Source organism: Geotrypetes seraphini, chromosome 4, assembly GCF_902459505.1.
Source record: "Geotrypetes seraphini chromosome 4, aGeoSer1.1, whole genome shotgun sequence".
Classification (NCBI taxonomy): Eukaryota; Metazoa; Chordata; class Amphibia; order Gymnophiona; family Dermophiidae; genus Geotrypetes; species Geotrypetes seraphini.
Window position 1 is genome coordinate 239,433,104 of NC_047087.1, and position 14,522 is coordinate 239,447,625.

Below are 14,522 nucleotides of genomic sequence, written 5' to 3' on the forward strand. Positions count from 1 at the left end.
GTAGCTGCAGTGGTACAACCACCAGTTGTCCTGGGTGGGCATACATTTTTGCTTCAGGCCCACCCACTGTAGTGGCCCATAAGGCTCCCAAAATACCTCAGTGGTGGTACCTCACTCCCCTTTCTCCCTCTTCTCTGCTTGTGGCCCAGCATCTGCATGTCTCTTTCTGAGCCCCTCCCCCTAGTCCACCTCAAGATGTTGCAATCAACTTTTGCCCTCTACCGCAACCCCACCAGTGAAGAAACAGGAAGTGATATGGTAGACATGGTAGAGGGAAGCCTGTAGGAATTGCCACCAGTAACATCTCTGAGGTAGGCCAGGGGTATAGTGGGGTTCAGAGAGAGACATGGGCAGATGCTGAGTCACGGGTCCCCCCAACCTCCAGAGGAGCAGAGGAGGAGAAAGAAGAAGACGTGAGTAGGGGCAGGGGTGGGGGTGAGAATGGCCTACTCAGGTAAATCTGGGCACTCCCAAAATGGCAACTTATAGTAGGTACAAAGAATGGAATGCTTATAATGCTACTTATTTTCAAAGGGAAACAAAGAAGGTGAGTTTTTCCTTTGAGAAATAACATAATGCAACCAGATTAAAAATGGTCCATGTACTTTGCATACACTGTTATCTATTGAAAATTCTCCTCCCTCCCAAAGTAAGTCATCTCAAACAGTGATTAATATAATAATAAGTAATGATAAAAAGATGCAGATGGCTTTAATACTTAAAAAATGTTTTGGATAGTATGTGGAGCAGAAATTTGTTAGAAAATTCTGGATTATTCAGAACAGGCAGGACATGTATTCCCTTACCTAGAATGTGCTTTAAAGCATCTCTTGATTCTATTTCAAATAGGATTTCATGTTTTGCAGCTGCTGCCTGGCTTATAATGATCTATGCTGGTATGAGACAGGTTTAACTAGATATCCCAGAAGAGAGGTCCTTGTATTACAAGAGGACAAATCTGCATTCATCTGGAGATCAAACACCATTTTTCTCTACTATTGTAATGGTCAGTTTACCAGGAAAAGCAGGACAATGTATATAGAGCAAATATAAAAGATGATTCTTATTAGTTCAAATCAATGAGACTATGGGTTGCTGTATCATCTCAGAACAAGATAATAAAATATAATCTTGCTCAATAATCCCATTAATTTCCAACTAAAGAATAGCAGTTCCAATGCAAGTCAGCTAAAACAAAATATTGTTTCCTTATTCAAATGACCTAACAGTTCTTCTTTGAGTTTCTTGGGTTCTTCCAAGCAACCTAGATGGGCCAGTGTCGGATACAGGATACTTGGTGTGGTTGGCCATTACTCTGCCTCAGCATGGAATTTCTCTGGTTCTGATGAAGCAGGAAGGCAGGAGGGCATGGTTATAAATGATTTTAGTAGCACTAAAACTATACATAATTGAAATACTGAGGTAAATTAATTTTCTCAAAACAATAGTTCTAGAAGAAGCTCACCCCTAAAATCTAGATTGCGATTCAAACTTACAGTTTGGGCTTGGCCAGTACTGGAGGAGGCTCCTTTGAAGGTGAAGTTGGACTCGATGTGTTCAAGGTTTGCCCATTGATCACCCCATCTTCCGATGATGCTTCACTGCCTTTATCATCTTCTGGCAGCTTAAAATGTACTCGCAGGCCAATCTTAGAACTAGATCTCGGTTCATTGTGATTCACGAGCACGCCTTCCAGTTTGGGTTTTTGTGGTTGTTCTGGTGCAGGACACGTAGGGTTTGAAGGTAATGGTTGTTGCTTAAAGGCTTCCAGGTTGATTGTGTTTATAATAAGGGCAGCACCACTACTGTTATTCTCAGATCCTGAAAAAGAAAATCTTATTTTAATGTTTCTGCACTTATATAACTCCAGATCTCAACAATAGCACAGGAAGATTGGTGTTAGATTATCACATAGGCATGTCATAACACAATGTGGATTATGCACAATGCAAAATTTGTATTGTATCACAGTTTAAACTGATCTTCATTTTTCTTGTAATTTATAAATGGGAACATTTTGAAATCAGTCCTTATAGATGCAAAGTGTGCAGAATGTTTTACCTGCAGGCTATGCACCGATTTTCAAGAGGAAAATAGAAGTGTACTTTCTTTCAAAAGTACCTGTGAATGTTTTCACTTGTGTTCATTTTTAATAGATTTGAAAATGCAACCCATGCAATGTCATGTCTCTCCCTCAACCTAAACACCCACTTTGGAAAGCCTATGCTAAATATATTTATTTATTTAGTTAGTTTTCTAGCTGTCCTCCCCAGGAGCCCAGAATGGGTTACAGCGAGACATTCACAAAGTTTTGAGGCAAATGAATAGGGGTACATTCACATTATTTTTCCATAGGGTACATTCACATTGTATTGCCCTAGGACTAAGGCATATGAATAGGGTACAGTCACATTAAACTGGCCTAGGACTAAAGGTACATTCACACTTTACTAGAGATACAGGTGAGGGATATAACAGCTTATTCATAATATATTGGCGGCACAATGTGTTGTACTCAACATGTACTCAATCTAAGCATATAGAGTTGATCCTCACTTGTACTTTTAACTAGGTAAGGGATAATTCTGTCGACGTACACTAAGCTTTAGTAAAAGAGCCCCTTAATCACTTAGGTGCAAGCATGGGAGCTACCCTATGGAAAATGATGCCTTGATCTTTTGTGGCAAGTTCACTGCAGTTTAATTTAACATACTGAGAAGTCATTGTCTTCTCTGATTAAAAGAAGGACTTTTATTTAGCCCAAATTATCCTGCTATGTCAGGATACTGCACAGGGCTTCCTGGCAAAGTTGTGCCTCAAGGTCTTTTTCCCTTCCCCCTCCTCACCCAACGCCTTTGAACATTGAGGGCTCGTTGTGGGGGGGAGAGGGGTAGGTGTGGCAATCAGTGGTGGAGACTGAGGGTTTGGGGGAAGCAATCAGTGGTAGAGATTAAGGATTTGGGGGGACAATCAGTGGGGCATTTCTTTCTTTTTCTAACACAGTATAATACAGAAAAGCAAACGTAATATCCTTCAAATTTCTCAGCTTATTTTCATGTCTACTACATGGGAACATCCAAATATAGACTGCGAGAATAAATGGTTTTAAGGAGTTAACATTTTTATCATCAAGTCTAAGCCCAGGGAACTTCCTGCTAAAGTGCAAATTCCTCAGTGTTTTAGGAAGCCAGTCAAAACTCCAAAGGCAATTTCTTCCTTTCAAGCTTAATGCTTCAGTGATAAATCAAATCCTAACACTCAGCCTCTGGAGAGCTATTAGCTCAAGTTCAGCCAGTGTTTGTAAATCATGTCATAGTAGGCAGTAAGCCAACCACTTTTGGGGTCACCTTAAAGCAATACTACAACTGAAGACAAAGGAAGAACTTAAAGTAACTGCATAAAGGTGCCCCTTTTACAAAGCCATAATAGTGATTCCCCTGTGGCAAATGCAGCAAAGCCTATAGTAGTGTTACCAGATTTTCTCTTAAAAAAAAAAGAGGACACCTGGCCCCACCCTGTTCCACCCTAAGCCCTGCCCCTGCTTCTCCCAAGCCCCTCCCCAACCCCACCCTCACACAAACCTCGTGTCTCCTTCCCTGAGCTCGGGGTTGCATCTGGAGGATCTCTGTGCAGATGCCCTCCAGATGTGGCCCTGAGCTTGGGGCCCTCCAAAGCCTGGACAAATTGCTGGGTTTTGAAAATCCCTCTTGGCAACTGGTCAGTCCTCTAAAAAGAGGACATGCCAGGTTTTCCCAGTCATATGGCAACCCTAGCCCATAGGAAATGAATGGGCTTTGGTGCATTTGCTGTGGAGGAATTGCTACCATGGCTTTGTAAAAGGGGCCCAAAGTTAGGACAGCAAAACAGCTGTATTAGCTTTATGGACTGTACTAACCAGAAACCAGCCTGAATATTGGCTGATGCCTGGTTAACTTCCAGGATGGCAGATGCAGTGGCATAGCAAGGGGAGTGCGGTGGGGGCAGTCCACCACAGGCGCAGTCTTCCTAAGGGTGCAGAACCCCTCCTCCTCTCTGCTCCCCCCCCCCACACACACACACTCCTTTCCTTGCCGCGTGCCCCTTGCCTTCCCCTGTACCTTTTTTAATTCCCCGGTGTGAGGTTTCTGCCTGAGTTGGCATTGGCGCGCTCTCTGATGTCACTTCTGGGACCTGCACCTAGGAAGTGACGTGAAAGGGCGAACCAACACCAATGTGGGCATGCTGCTCATGCCGGAGAAGTTAAAATGGTACAGGGGAAATAGAAAAGGTACAGGGGAAGGCATGGGGCACACGACATGGAGAGGAGCAGGGGGCAGAGAGGAGGAAGAGGGGGTGCTGCATCATTAGGAAGACCGCACCTTGGGCGGACTGTCCTCCTACACCCCCCTTACTATGCTACTGATGTAATAGGTTTGGATGTAATGGGTTAACCAGCTAACATGTTATATTTACCCTCCCCCCTCCCTTTTACAAAGCTGCGGCAACGGCACAGAAGCCCATTAATTCACAATGGCTGCCACATAATCGGCTTTGTAAAAGGGGGCCTTAATGCATGCTAACTGGCTAACACAAAGTTAATGTGGGATCACATAGTGCCTGTCCAAAACTTTGAAGAATCCCACAAAAGAGTGCCTAATATAGTAGGGCAGGAGGGTAAAGGGTCTCAGAAACACTAATGTGAAATATCACGACTGAATGGTTACCAGCTTTAATCATTGACTCTTATTTCCACCTCCTCCCTAGCGCTCAATTGAAATCTTTTTATTATACATAGTAACATAGTAACATAGTAAATGACGGCAGATAAAGACCCGAATGGTCCATCCAGTCTGCCCAACCTGATTCAATTTAAATTTTTAAATTTTTTCTTCTTAGCTATTTCTGGGCAAGAATCCAAAGCTCCTCTGGACCGCCTCAAGTCTTCTTACGTTCTTTGCCAGATACAGTCTCCAAAACTGAACACAATACTCCAAGTGGGGCCTTACCAATGACCTGTACAGGGGCATCAACACCTTCTTCCTTCTACTGACTATGCCTCTCTTTATACAGCCCAGCATCCTTCTGGCAGCAGCCACTGCCTTGTCACACTGTTTTTTCGCCTTTAGATCTTCGGACACTATCACCCAAGGTCCCTCTCCCCTTCCATGCATATCAGCTTCTCTCCTCCCAGCATATACGGTTCCTTCCTATTATTAATCCCCAAATGCATTACTCTGCATTTCTTTGCATTGAATTTTAGTTGCCAGGCATTAGACCATTTCTCTAACTTTTGCAGATCCTTTTTCATATTTTCCACTCCCTCTTCGGGAGTCAACTTTTAATTTATAAGAGATTTTCACTTATCTTTTAACGTGCAGTGTTTCTAGCCAGTCCCGACAAGACCCGTTTCGCCACTAAATGGCTTTATCAAGGGTTATCAGGTCGCTTTTTAAATGTGTCCTTCTTCATTTAGGGGCTAGATACTTTCACAGCCTTTACCCTCCTGCCCTATATTAGCAGGGTAAAATCTGCGGCTGTTGCATAGAAATGGTTTTGAGTTTTGGATCAATTAAACTAATCTGTAATACACTGTAACATATTAAACGACAACAGATGAAGACCAGCATGGACCATTTACGTCTGCCTATTAGAGTTGGCTAGAGTTGTGCCTTCTGCTGCTTGTAGGTTACACCTCTCAATGCTTTTGTTTAGGGCTGTACCAGCTGCTCTGTCTTGAGCAGGTTAAACCCTTCTATGCCTCCCCCTCCACCCCCACCCCCATTTTTTTGAAGCATAAAAAGGCGTTTAAGTTTTGCTTTGCTCCCACCCTCTTGCTATATAAGGATCGTCTGTGTTTATCCCATGCCTGTTTGAACTCTGTCACTGTTTTTGTCCCTACTATCTCTTCCACTGGCAGTGCATTCTAGGTCTCTACCTAGACGAGGAGAGGTGCTGGCACCCGTGGCGAAACCCCCCCCCCCCCCACACACACACACACTCTTTACTATGCCACTGGGTATACATATTCAGGTCTTAAGTCTCCTCTCATACATCTTCTGAACTGCTTCAAGCCTTTTTATATCCTTACTAGTGTTTAAGCCTGTTACATTAATAAGTGCTAGAACATATGTCTGTCTGTCTTCCTTTTTTTCTATCTCTCTCCCTCCCGCTATCTGTCTTTCTTTCTGTCTGTCTCTCTCCCTGGCCCCCTCAGTCTGTCTCTCTCCCTTCCCGCTGTCTTTTGTTCTGGTGCGCTGCATGCCTATCTTTCTGTCTCTTTCTGTGGCCCCCTGCCTGCCTTTCTTTGGCTTTCTCCGTGGCCCCATTCTGTCTCCCCCCCCAAAGCAAACCAAGATTGCTCCCTGCCCCCCGCACACCCATCCCCTCAAAGCAAAGCAAGTTTGTACCCTGGCCTTCTTTCCCTGTCCCCCACCCCAACTTCCCTGTGCAGCAGCATTTCCCTCCCACCCTTCCCTGTGCAGCAGCATTTCCCTCCTCCCCCCACTTTCCTGTGCAGCAACAGCAGCATTCCTACATTCCCTCCCCCTCCATTTCCCTGTGTAGCAGCAGCAGCATTTCCTTCCCCCCACCCAATCCCACTTCCCTGTGCTGAAGCAGCATTCCCTCCCCCTCCATTTCCCTGTGCAGCAGCAGCATTTCCCTCCACTCCCCCACCCCACTTCATTGTGCAGCAGCAGCATTTCCCTCCCACCCTTCCCTGTGCAGCAGCAGCATTTCCCTCTTCCTCCCACTTCCCTATGCAGCAGCAGCATCAGCATTCCTACATTCCCTCCCCCTCTATTTCCCTGTTGAGCAGCAGCATTTCCCTCCCTCCCCCCTCCATTTCCCTCCCCTCCCCCATCCCACTTGTCTGTACAGCGGGCGGGCGGCGGCGGAAGCCTCCTCCTGCAGGCGCTCGTGTCTCAGGGGTCCTGGTTCATCCCGGCATGGAGAAAGCTTGCCTGCGCTTCCTCGAGCAGCATAGGTTGGTGAGTGAGGGCGTGAGGAGGGGAGTGGCCAGAGTGTTCCCTGCCGCCGGGTTCTAAAATAGAATCCGGCCATGGATAAGAAAACACGGCCGCAGGGATTACGAAACCCTAAGTGCACATGCGCGCTTAAGGTTTTATTATATAGGATAATAATAATAATAACAACTTTTAAAGGTATAACAATTTTTATTGATTTTCAAATAAATTACAAATTCACACACCGGGCAAAGCCCCAAACCAGATCAAAGTCCATACAACTTGGAGCAATAACCAAGAATAAACAGCAGGAAACCCCACCTCACCCTCCACCTCCACCCAGACCAGGGCGAATCTGCCGTGTTAAACAATAGACTAAATAACAGCCATTTATAGGACCACAGCCCCCCAGATCAGAAAAACATAGTGAGGCACTGCAGCCACCAAGCCAATAGGAAAAGGAAAACCAATAGCTCAAAGACCCATATTGTATTCCCCCCACCCCCAACCCCTACCAAAACAGCTCACAGCATGAAACTCAGAGAACTTCGGACTCTGGTAGTCCTCCGTGTTCTGCCAAAGTCATAATAGTTCAAGGTGGTTTACAGTAAGAGAAACTGGCCAATCAGTGAAGTGTACAAATCATCAGAAATATATAGTAAACATAGATTAAAAACAATAAAACCTTAGGTTACAAATCGATCAAACAACTGCGTTTTTTACTAATTTTCTAAAAGAATAATAAGATGAAACACACATAATAATTTTTCCCAACCAGTCGTTCATTTTGCCTGCCTGAAAAGCAAGAGTTCTGTCCAGAAATCTTTTAAAACGGCAGACTTTTACTGTTGGGTAAGCAAACATATGAATTCTGCATGTGGGCTTCTTAGAATGGCCTAGGTAGAATGGAGACATCCCAAATATTGATTTAAAACAAATGCAGGCAAATTTAAAGAGAACTCTTGCCTCCATCGGCAACCAATGTAATTTTTGAGAATAGGGACTACTATGCTCCCATTTTTTCAAACCAAAAGTCAACCGTACTGCTGAATTTTGGATAACTCTTAAGAGTTTTCTTGTATGTTCCCAAGCAAATTATATTTAAAAAGTCAAGAATACTTAATATAGAAGACTGAACTAGCAAGCAAAACGATATTACATCAACATATTTCTTAACGGTTCAGAGTTTCCATAAAACCGAGAAACATTTTCTGACTAGCAGATCTGTATGTTCTTCTAGAGTGAGATGCCAATCCAGTGTTACTCCCAAAATTTTCATGGAATAGTCTATGGGAAAATCCTGGCCATTCAAAAATATCGATGTATTGACATATGGCCTCCCAAACTAAACTCACCGATCCAAGTGGGGGCTCACCAAGGCATTAATACTTTTTCCCTTCTGCTGGTTATGCCCCTCTCTGTGTCCAGCATTCTTCTGGCTTGAACCACCATCTTGTCACATTACTAAACTAGGTATAGAACTAGGAATAGTAATAAGGATAGAACTAGGATACTAACTAGGATAGAACTAGGTATAGTAATAAGCAATGGGTTTTCCCAAGTCCATCTTGACAACGGAAGATGGACTTTTAGGAAATGATCCAAACTTTTTAAAACCCTTCTAAACTAGCTACTTTCACCACATTTTTTGCCAACGAATTCCACTGAGTGATGAAAAATTTTCTCTGGTTTGTTTTAAATATACTCTTTAGTGTCTTCATTGCATGCCCCCCAGTCCTAGTATTTTTGGAAAGGTAAACAAATGATTCACATCTACCCATTTAACTCCACTCAGTATTTTATAGACCCCCCTATCATATCTCCCCTCTGCTATCTCTTCTTCAAGCTGAAGAGCCCTAGCTGCTAATGACCTATGCTCATTAACAGAATAGACTCCTTCCAGGTGCCCTGTTTTAGAGTTACTCCCTTTGCGAACTCAAGTAGTTTACTTCACCCTCTACTGTCTCAGATATAAGGTTAGGGTTAGATTTACTAACATGCATTAATACAGTTTCAGACAAGCTCCGTTATGGTCTATTTGCTAGCTATGTACATTACGTTCACTATTGAGAACAAGAGGCGTCAAAATGAGACTTTCTTCCAGTCAGAAAAACACATATGAGGCTGGATTGTGTGAATGGCGCTCACAATTCAGGACCCTCCACAAACGGTGCTGAGCAGTATTCTATAATGGGTGTTCCGGGATTGATACTCTATAGAATAGTGAGTAGCGCTGGGATTCAAAGCCAACTCTAGGCCCAAAGAGTTACACCAACTGAAATCAGGTGTAAATCCTAGCACTCAAGTTGCACGCAGATTTGCACTATTCTATAATGCTGGTGAATTTTAAGGGAAACCCCCCCCCCCCCCCCGACTTGCTTATATTCCTCCCATGGCCACACCCTCTTTGCAGAGCCACACAGTGAATAAGTATGTTTTCATGTGAATCTGTCATTTCTGCCCTGTTTTGGCGCCTTGCATCCATTACAATGCTTTTCCACACTGAAAATGTGGCAGAAGTAGCACTGTACAGTATATAGAATTCTCCTGATGATGTCTCTCTACCTTTTGATCCCTCTCTCTCTCTGAGAATCGTGTGTACACCCTTTCTATCTTTCTCCTGGAAATACTTTCCCTCTGGGAGACACACACTCTTTCTTTTCATCTTTTCTCCTTCTCCTCAATGTTATTTTACTGTTATTTATTTATCAATATTTGTATACTGCACACTTCAAAGTTCTTGGCAGTTTACAGGAGAACAAACATAATAAATAAAATTAAATATGGGAATGAAGATTAGATCAGGTACTCTAAGTAATTTCCTTCTCTGTCCCAGCCGTCTCACAATCTGGCTATGATACCTATGTTTACAGCATAGTAAAGAAAGGTAAGGGTAGAGGGGGGAAAACATTTGCAAGGAATTATAGGTAGACTGATTTAAGTAGGACAGGGCATGAAGAAAAATAGGGAACAGGAAGGGGTGAGCAAGAGGGTAGTTACTAATGTGCCTTTCTTATTTGGCATCTTGATAGCTAATGATGGTACAAGACCATCCTTTCCTATTTCTTCCCTGGCTTGTTCTCTCTATTACTTTTCTTCTCATACTCTGCTGCTACGTATGCCTCAAACACCCCCCCCCCCCCCCCATGATTCTCCAACCTTCTAGTAGGTCTGAAGAGATGTGGCTTTTGGTTGACCTGGCATTTTTCCTCTGCCATGACTCACTTCCAGAAGTAGTGGTAGAGGAGGCAAGACATAGCAGAAGAAAGGCCCCATGCCAGTTACCACCAAAAGCAAGATTAGAAGATCACAAGGACAGAGGTTGTAGAAGGTGAAAGTTGCTGAGCCATAGGAGTACTAGGAGAGGGAAATTGAAAAGAGCCCAGTCGCTGGGGAGCAGAGAGGGAGTCAATGCATGAGACTGAGCCATTTAAGCATGTGAGCTGGAGAAGGGGCCAGAATAGGGTTACCATATTTAACAATGGAAAAACCCAGATGCATGGCCTAGCCCCATTCTACCCCCAGCCCCGTCTTGTTCTGCCTCCAGCCCCGCCTCATTCCACCTCTAGCCCTGCCTCCAAAAAGTCTCATCTCTATTTTCCCAACCTCCAAGCCGAGTCTGGAGGGCTTCCAGCATGCGCGGATGCGTGTGACATCATCCGCGCATGCTTGTTGAAGGCCCTCCAGATGCAGCCGGAGCTCGGGGCTTTCCCAAACCTGGGCAAACTGCTGGGTTTTGGAAAGTCCATCCGGGAACCTGGACAGTCCTCTAAAAAGAGGATATGTCTGGGTTTTCCTGGATGTCTGGTAAATCTAGACAAGAATGCGTGTGTCACATATTGAATGTATCTGACTTGGCATGTCTGCCCTTAATTATCTTACTACCAAGGTGAGACTCAGCAACTTGACGTTTAGAACCTCCTCCTTATTTCCATGTTTATTATAATACAAATTTTTATAGACCAAACCATATCCAATTCATTGTGAAGAAGAAGCACATTTTTCTACCTCCTGTCCTTTGGAACCACTCCTGACTCTAAAGAAGTGTTGAAAAGGTCAGAGCTGAGCTGCCAGAGATTCCCTAAATTCCCTGGATGTGTCATATCTGGTTCCATTGCTCTGACTACTTTTAGTTTGATTAGTTTCTTGGGAACAGTCTTCTGAAAATTGTTTGAGGTCTATGTTACATCTCTTTCTATTTGTGGCCCCTTTCTGTGATCCAAATCCAGATCTTACTTGGTGAAAACTGAACAGAAATATCTCTGTTATCAACTTATCAGCTCCTAAATACTCTTTCTTTCTGAGCATATAGAAATAAAGGTTAATAATTGAAAACAACAGAAGAAAGCAAAATGATACCTCTCTATTGGATTATAATAATACATCTTTGATTAACTTTAAGGCGATAAAGAGGGGCTTTTTCGATATGATGTCCAATCTGATTTTGGATACTTTGCAGAAAAAAAAAAGAAGTCCAGAATTCCAGTGCCAAATATGCCCCCTCCATTAGTAACACGTAGCGTGGGTTTTAGTGCCCGCAGCGGCGGTAACTATTCTGACGCTCATAGATATTCTAAAACCCTATAGAGAGAACAAGCCAGGGAAGAAATAGGAAAGGATGGTCTTGTACCATCATTAGCTATCAAGATGCCAAATAAGAAAGGCACATTAGTAACTGCATTAGTAACTGCATTAGTAACTGCATTAGTAAAGAAGGGGGATGGTAATTTTCAAACCAGAAACACATCATATCTTAATGGTTCAAAAATTACCGTATTTTGGATATTTTTGTGCTCAGTGTGTCTTTCTGTAAGAGGCATTTTTAAAACAAAACATACACATCCAGGGTGGGAGGGAGGGGGGAGGGGTTTGCATTGGAATTGATTCAGGGATTTTTTTAGGTAGTTTCTTGTGAGTATTTATTTTCTTGATTACTAGTTGGGAGAAAATAATTGCTTATTAATATGTTTCAAGTTTCAAGTTTATTTGAATATTTCATTGAACGCTTATCCTAAGGTACAAAGCGTTTTACAATAAGATTAAAAATCTAAGAAGTTATAGGAAGACAAATAGCGTTAACTAACTTGACGTACATGACTTCTTAAGTCATTAAGAAACAATGGGAAGGGAGGTAGAACTACAATTTTTATATAAAGAAGGTACATAAAAGGGGAACACAATAGGGAGGGGGGAAGTTAAAAATTGCTGGTCTTGTAACGAAAATTCAGTTAAAGGCGTCTTTAAAAAGAAAACATTTTAAACTGCTATTAAACTTCTGCAGGTTTTGTTCAGATCTTAGATATATAGGAAGAGAATTCCAGATCATTGATGCGGTCACTGAAAATATAACGGTACGACGAGTACCAATTATCCTCAACGAAGGAACATTAAGGGTGTGTTGAGAAGTTGATCTAAGAGCTCTCAGAGGATCATATGGAATTAGAAGTCTGTGAATCCTGGGGCGCTAGTTTGTATAGTTTTAAAAGTTAACGAGTGCAATTTTATATGTTATCCTGTAAGTTTATTGTGCTTTTCTTGTAATATTATATGTACATGAATTATTTGCATACATAATTGTAGTTAGAAAATTTAATAAAGATTTAAAACAAAACAAAACCCATCAACAAACCATTTGGACGAATGGGAGCTAGCAGCCTTACTAAACTGGCCACACAGACATCCCAGCAGTGGGGCAGTATAGGGAGCACAGCAGTGCACTTTACATAAAAGGTCCCAGGTACACGTCACATCATAACCCACTTTGTATGGCGAACCCACCACTACTACAATACCCTTATGCCTCAGGTGTCACCTATATGTGGGTTTAGTAGATTTTTTGGGGTGCTCACACTTTTTACCACATATGTACCAGTTAGAGTTAGGGTTACCACATTTTCCGTTTGAAAAATCCAGAACCCCAAGACCCGCCCCCAGGCGTGCACAGTTCCACCCATTCCTGCCCCGTTATACCCCAGTCCCGCCCCCAATCCTATCCTAGCCCCAGCACCTGCTGCCCGCTCTTCTTGGGCAGGAACGCATCCATGCATGCGGATGCGCAGATGCCCAACAGTGATTTGTTCCAAGCTTTTCAAAACCGGGACAAAGTGCAGGGTTTTGAAAAGCCGTCTGGACCCCCAGACATGTCCTCAAAAGGAGGACATGTCCGGGAAAATTCAGACGTTTGGTAACCCTAGTTAGAGTAGATATGGACCTGGGTTCCCTTCTCTATAGTCCACTGCACTGACCATAAGGCTACTCTAGGGACTTGCTTGCTGCTGTAAGAGAAATGACCATTATATCTGCAGCTGCATTAGAGTCTGGTATGTACTGTCACTTTCACCTTTTAGGGAGGTGGGAAGAGGGTCAGTGATGATTGGAAAATTAAAGGGGTCAATTTGGGCGCTTTTTTTGGCACTTAGTCGTTATTGAAACAGATCTAGCCCACAACATCTTTATTTATTGACCTAGATATTTTTTCAATGTTTCATTATCGAAGAAAAGTCCAAAGTATAAGTCTGTCCTAGTCCTGCCCAAAACACACCTCCAACATGCCCCCTTGAGATTTAGGCAAGCTGCAGAGCAAAGTGTCTTAAAAATGAGTTTCAAAAATAGCAATTTGGATATTTTTTGTAAAAAATGAGAAAAGAAAAAAGTTTATCTGCAATTCTGTGCCATTTTTTTTGGACTTTTTCTGTTTTGCCAATGAGCCCCAAAACATTCTTCCTTGTGTAAGGTCAATATCTTGAAGCAGTGACCAACCAAAATGACTTTTTTCAGTTTCAGCTGAAACCAAAACTGCCTCTGTGACAGTACAAAAACTTTTGGCTGAAACTGAAAGTACAGCCGAAACTCACCTGGCTTTGGCTGAAACTGAAACCAAAATTCAAGTCTGGTTCTTTGAATGTGAACTAGGGATGGCCACTAGGGATTGTCAGATCTTGCAGTCTGCACCCCTCTGCTAAACCTGCAGTATCCAAGACAGAATATAAAAATTTAAATAATGAAAGACCTCGTTGTACCTCCAAGCAAAACAACTTCACAACACAAAGCCTACAGCTAATGAAAACTGAAACTACTCGTATAAGCATATGCAGTACTGTACATCACAACACAGAAGAGACAGTCCATACTCAAAAGAGCTTACAGAGGCTGACGCCAGACTCAGAGTGACAGCTAATGTCCAAAAGCCACCGGAGCCCCGGACATGTCCTCAAGAGAAGGAAATCCGGATGTCTGGTAACCCTTTCTATTGTTCTCTTGATTCTGTCTTTTTTAACCAAATTCCATGTAAAGGAAATGCATAGGCTATCTGTATGCAGAGCCATTTATCTACTGTCTTCTGCTACATTGTCTAACTCAAGTCTTCTGCACAATGTGCCTTTGTTCTATCAGTGTTAAGTTTATGAGTTTTCAGGTTTTCGTTCAGCACTTTTCGAATGTTTATACCCAAAACAGCATGTGTATTCAACTAATGTATCTCGGCTGTTTATCTCTACTATAGCATGTAAAATCACCTACTGTATCTCTGATGTTCTCTATTTATCATAACTCAGTCTTTGTACCACTTGCTTCCCAAAT

General features: G+C 42.8%; 1 protein-coding gene across 8 annotated transcripts in view; it reads right to left on the bottom strand.

Moving 5' to 3' along the window:
- Nucleotides 1-14,522, bottom strand: part of MYPN (myopalladin) — a 314,293-nt gene that overhangs the window by 75,643 nt on the left and 224,128 nt on the right. For all 8 annotated transcript variants that reach the window (XM_033941751.1, XM_033941752.1, XM_033941750.1 and 5 more), the window contains one exon: nucleotides 1,497-1,821. In XM_033941751.1, the coding sequence (XP_033797642.1) occupies nucleotides 1,497-1,821 (325 nt within the window). The remainder of the gene's footprint in view (nucleotides 1-1,496; nucleotides 1,822-14,522) is intronic.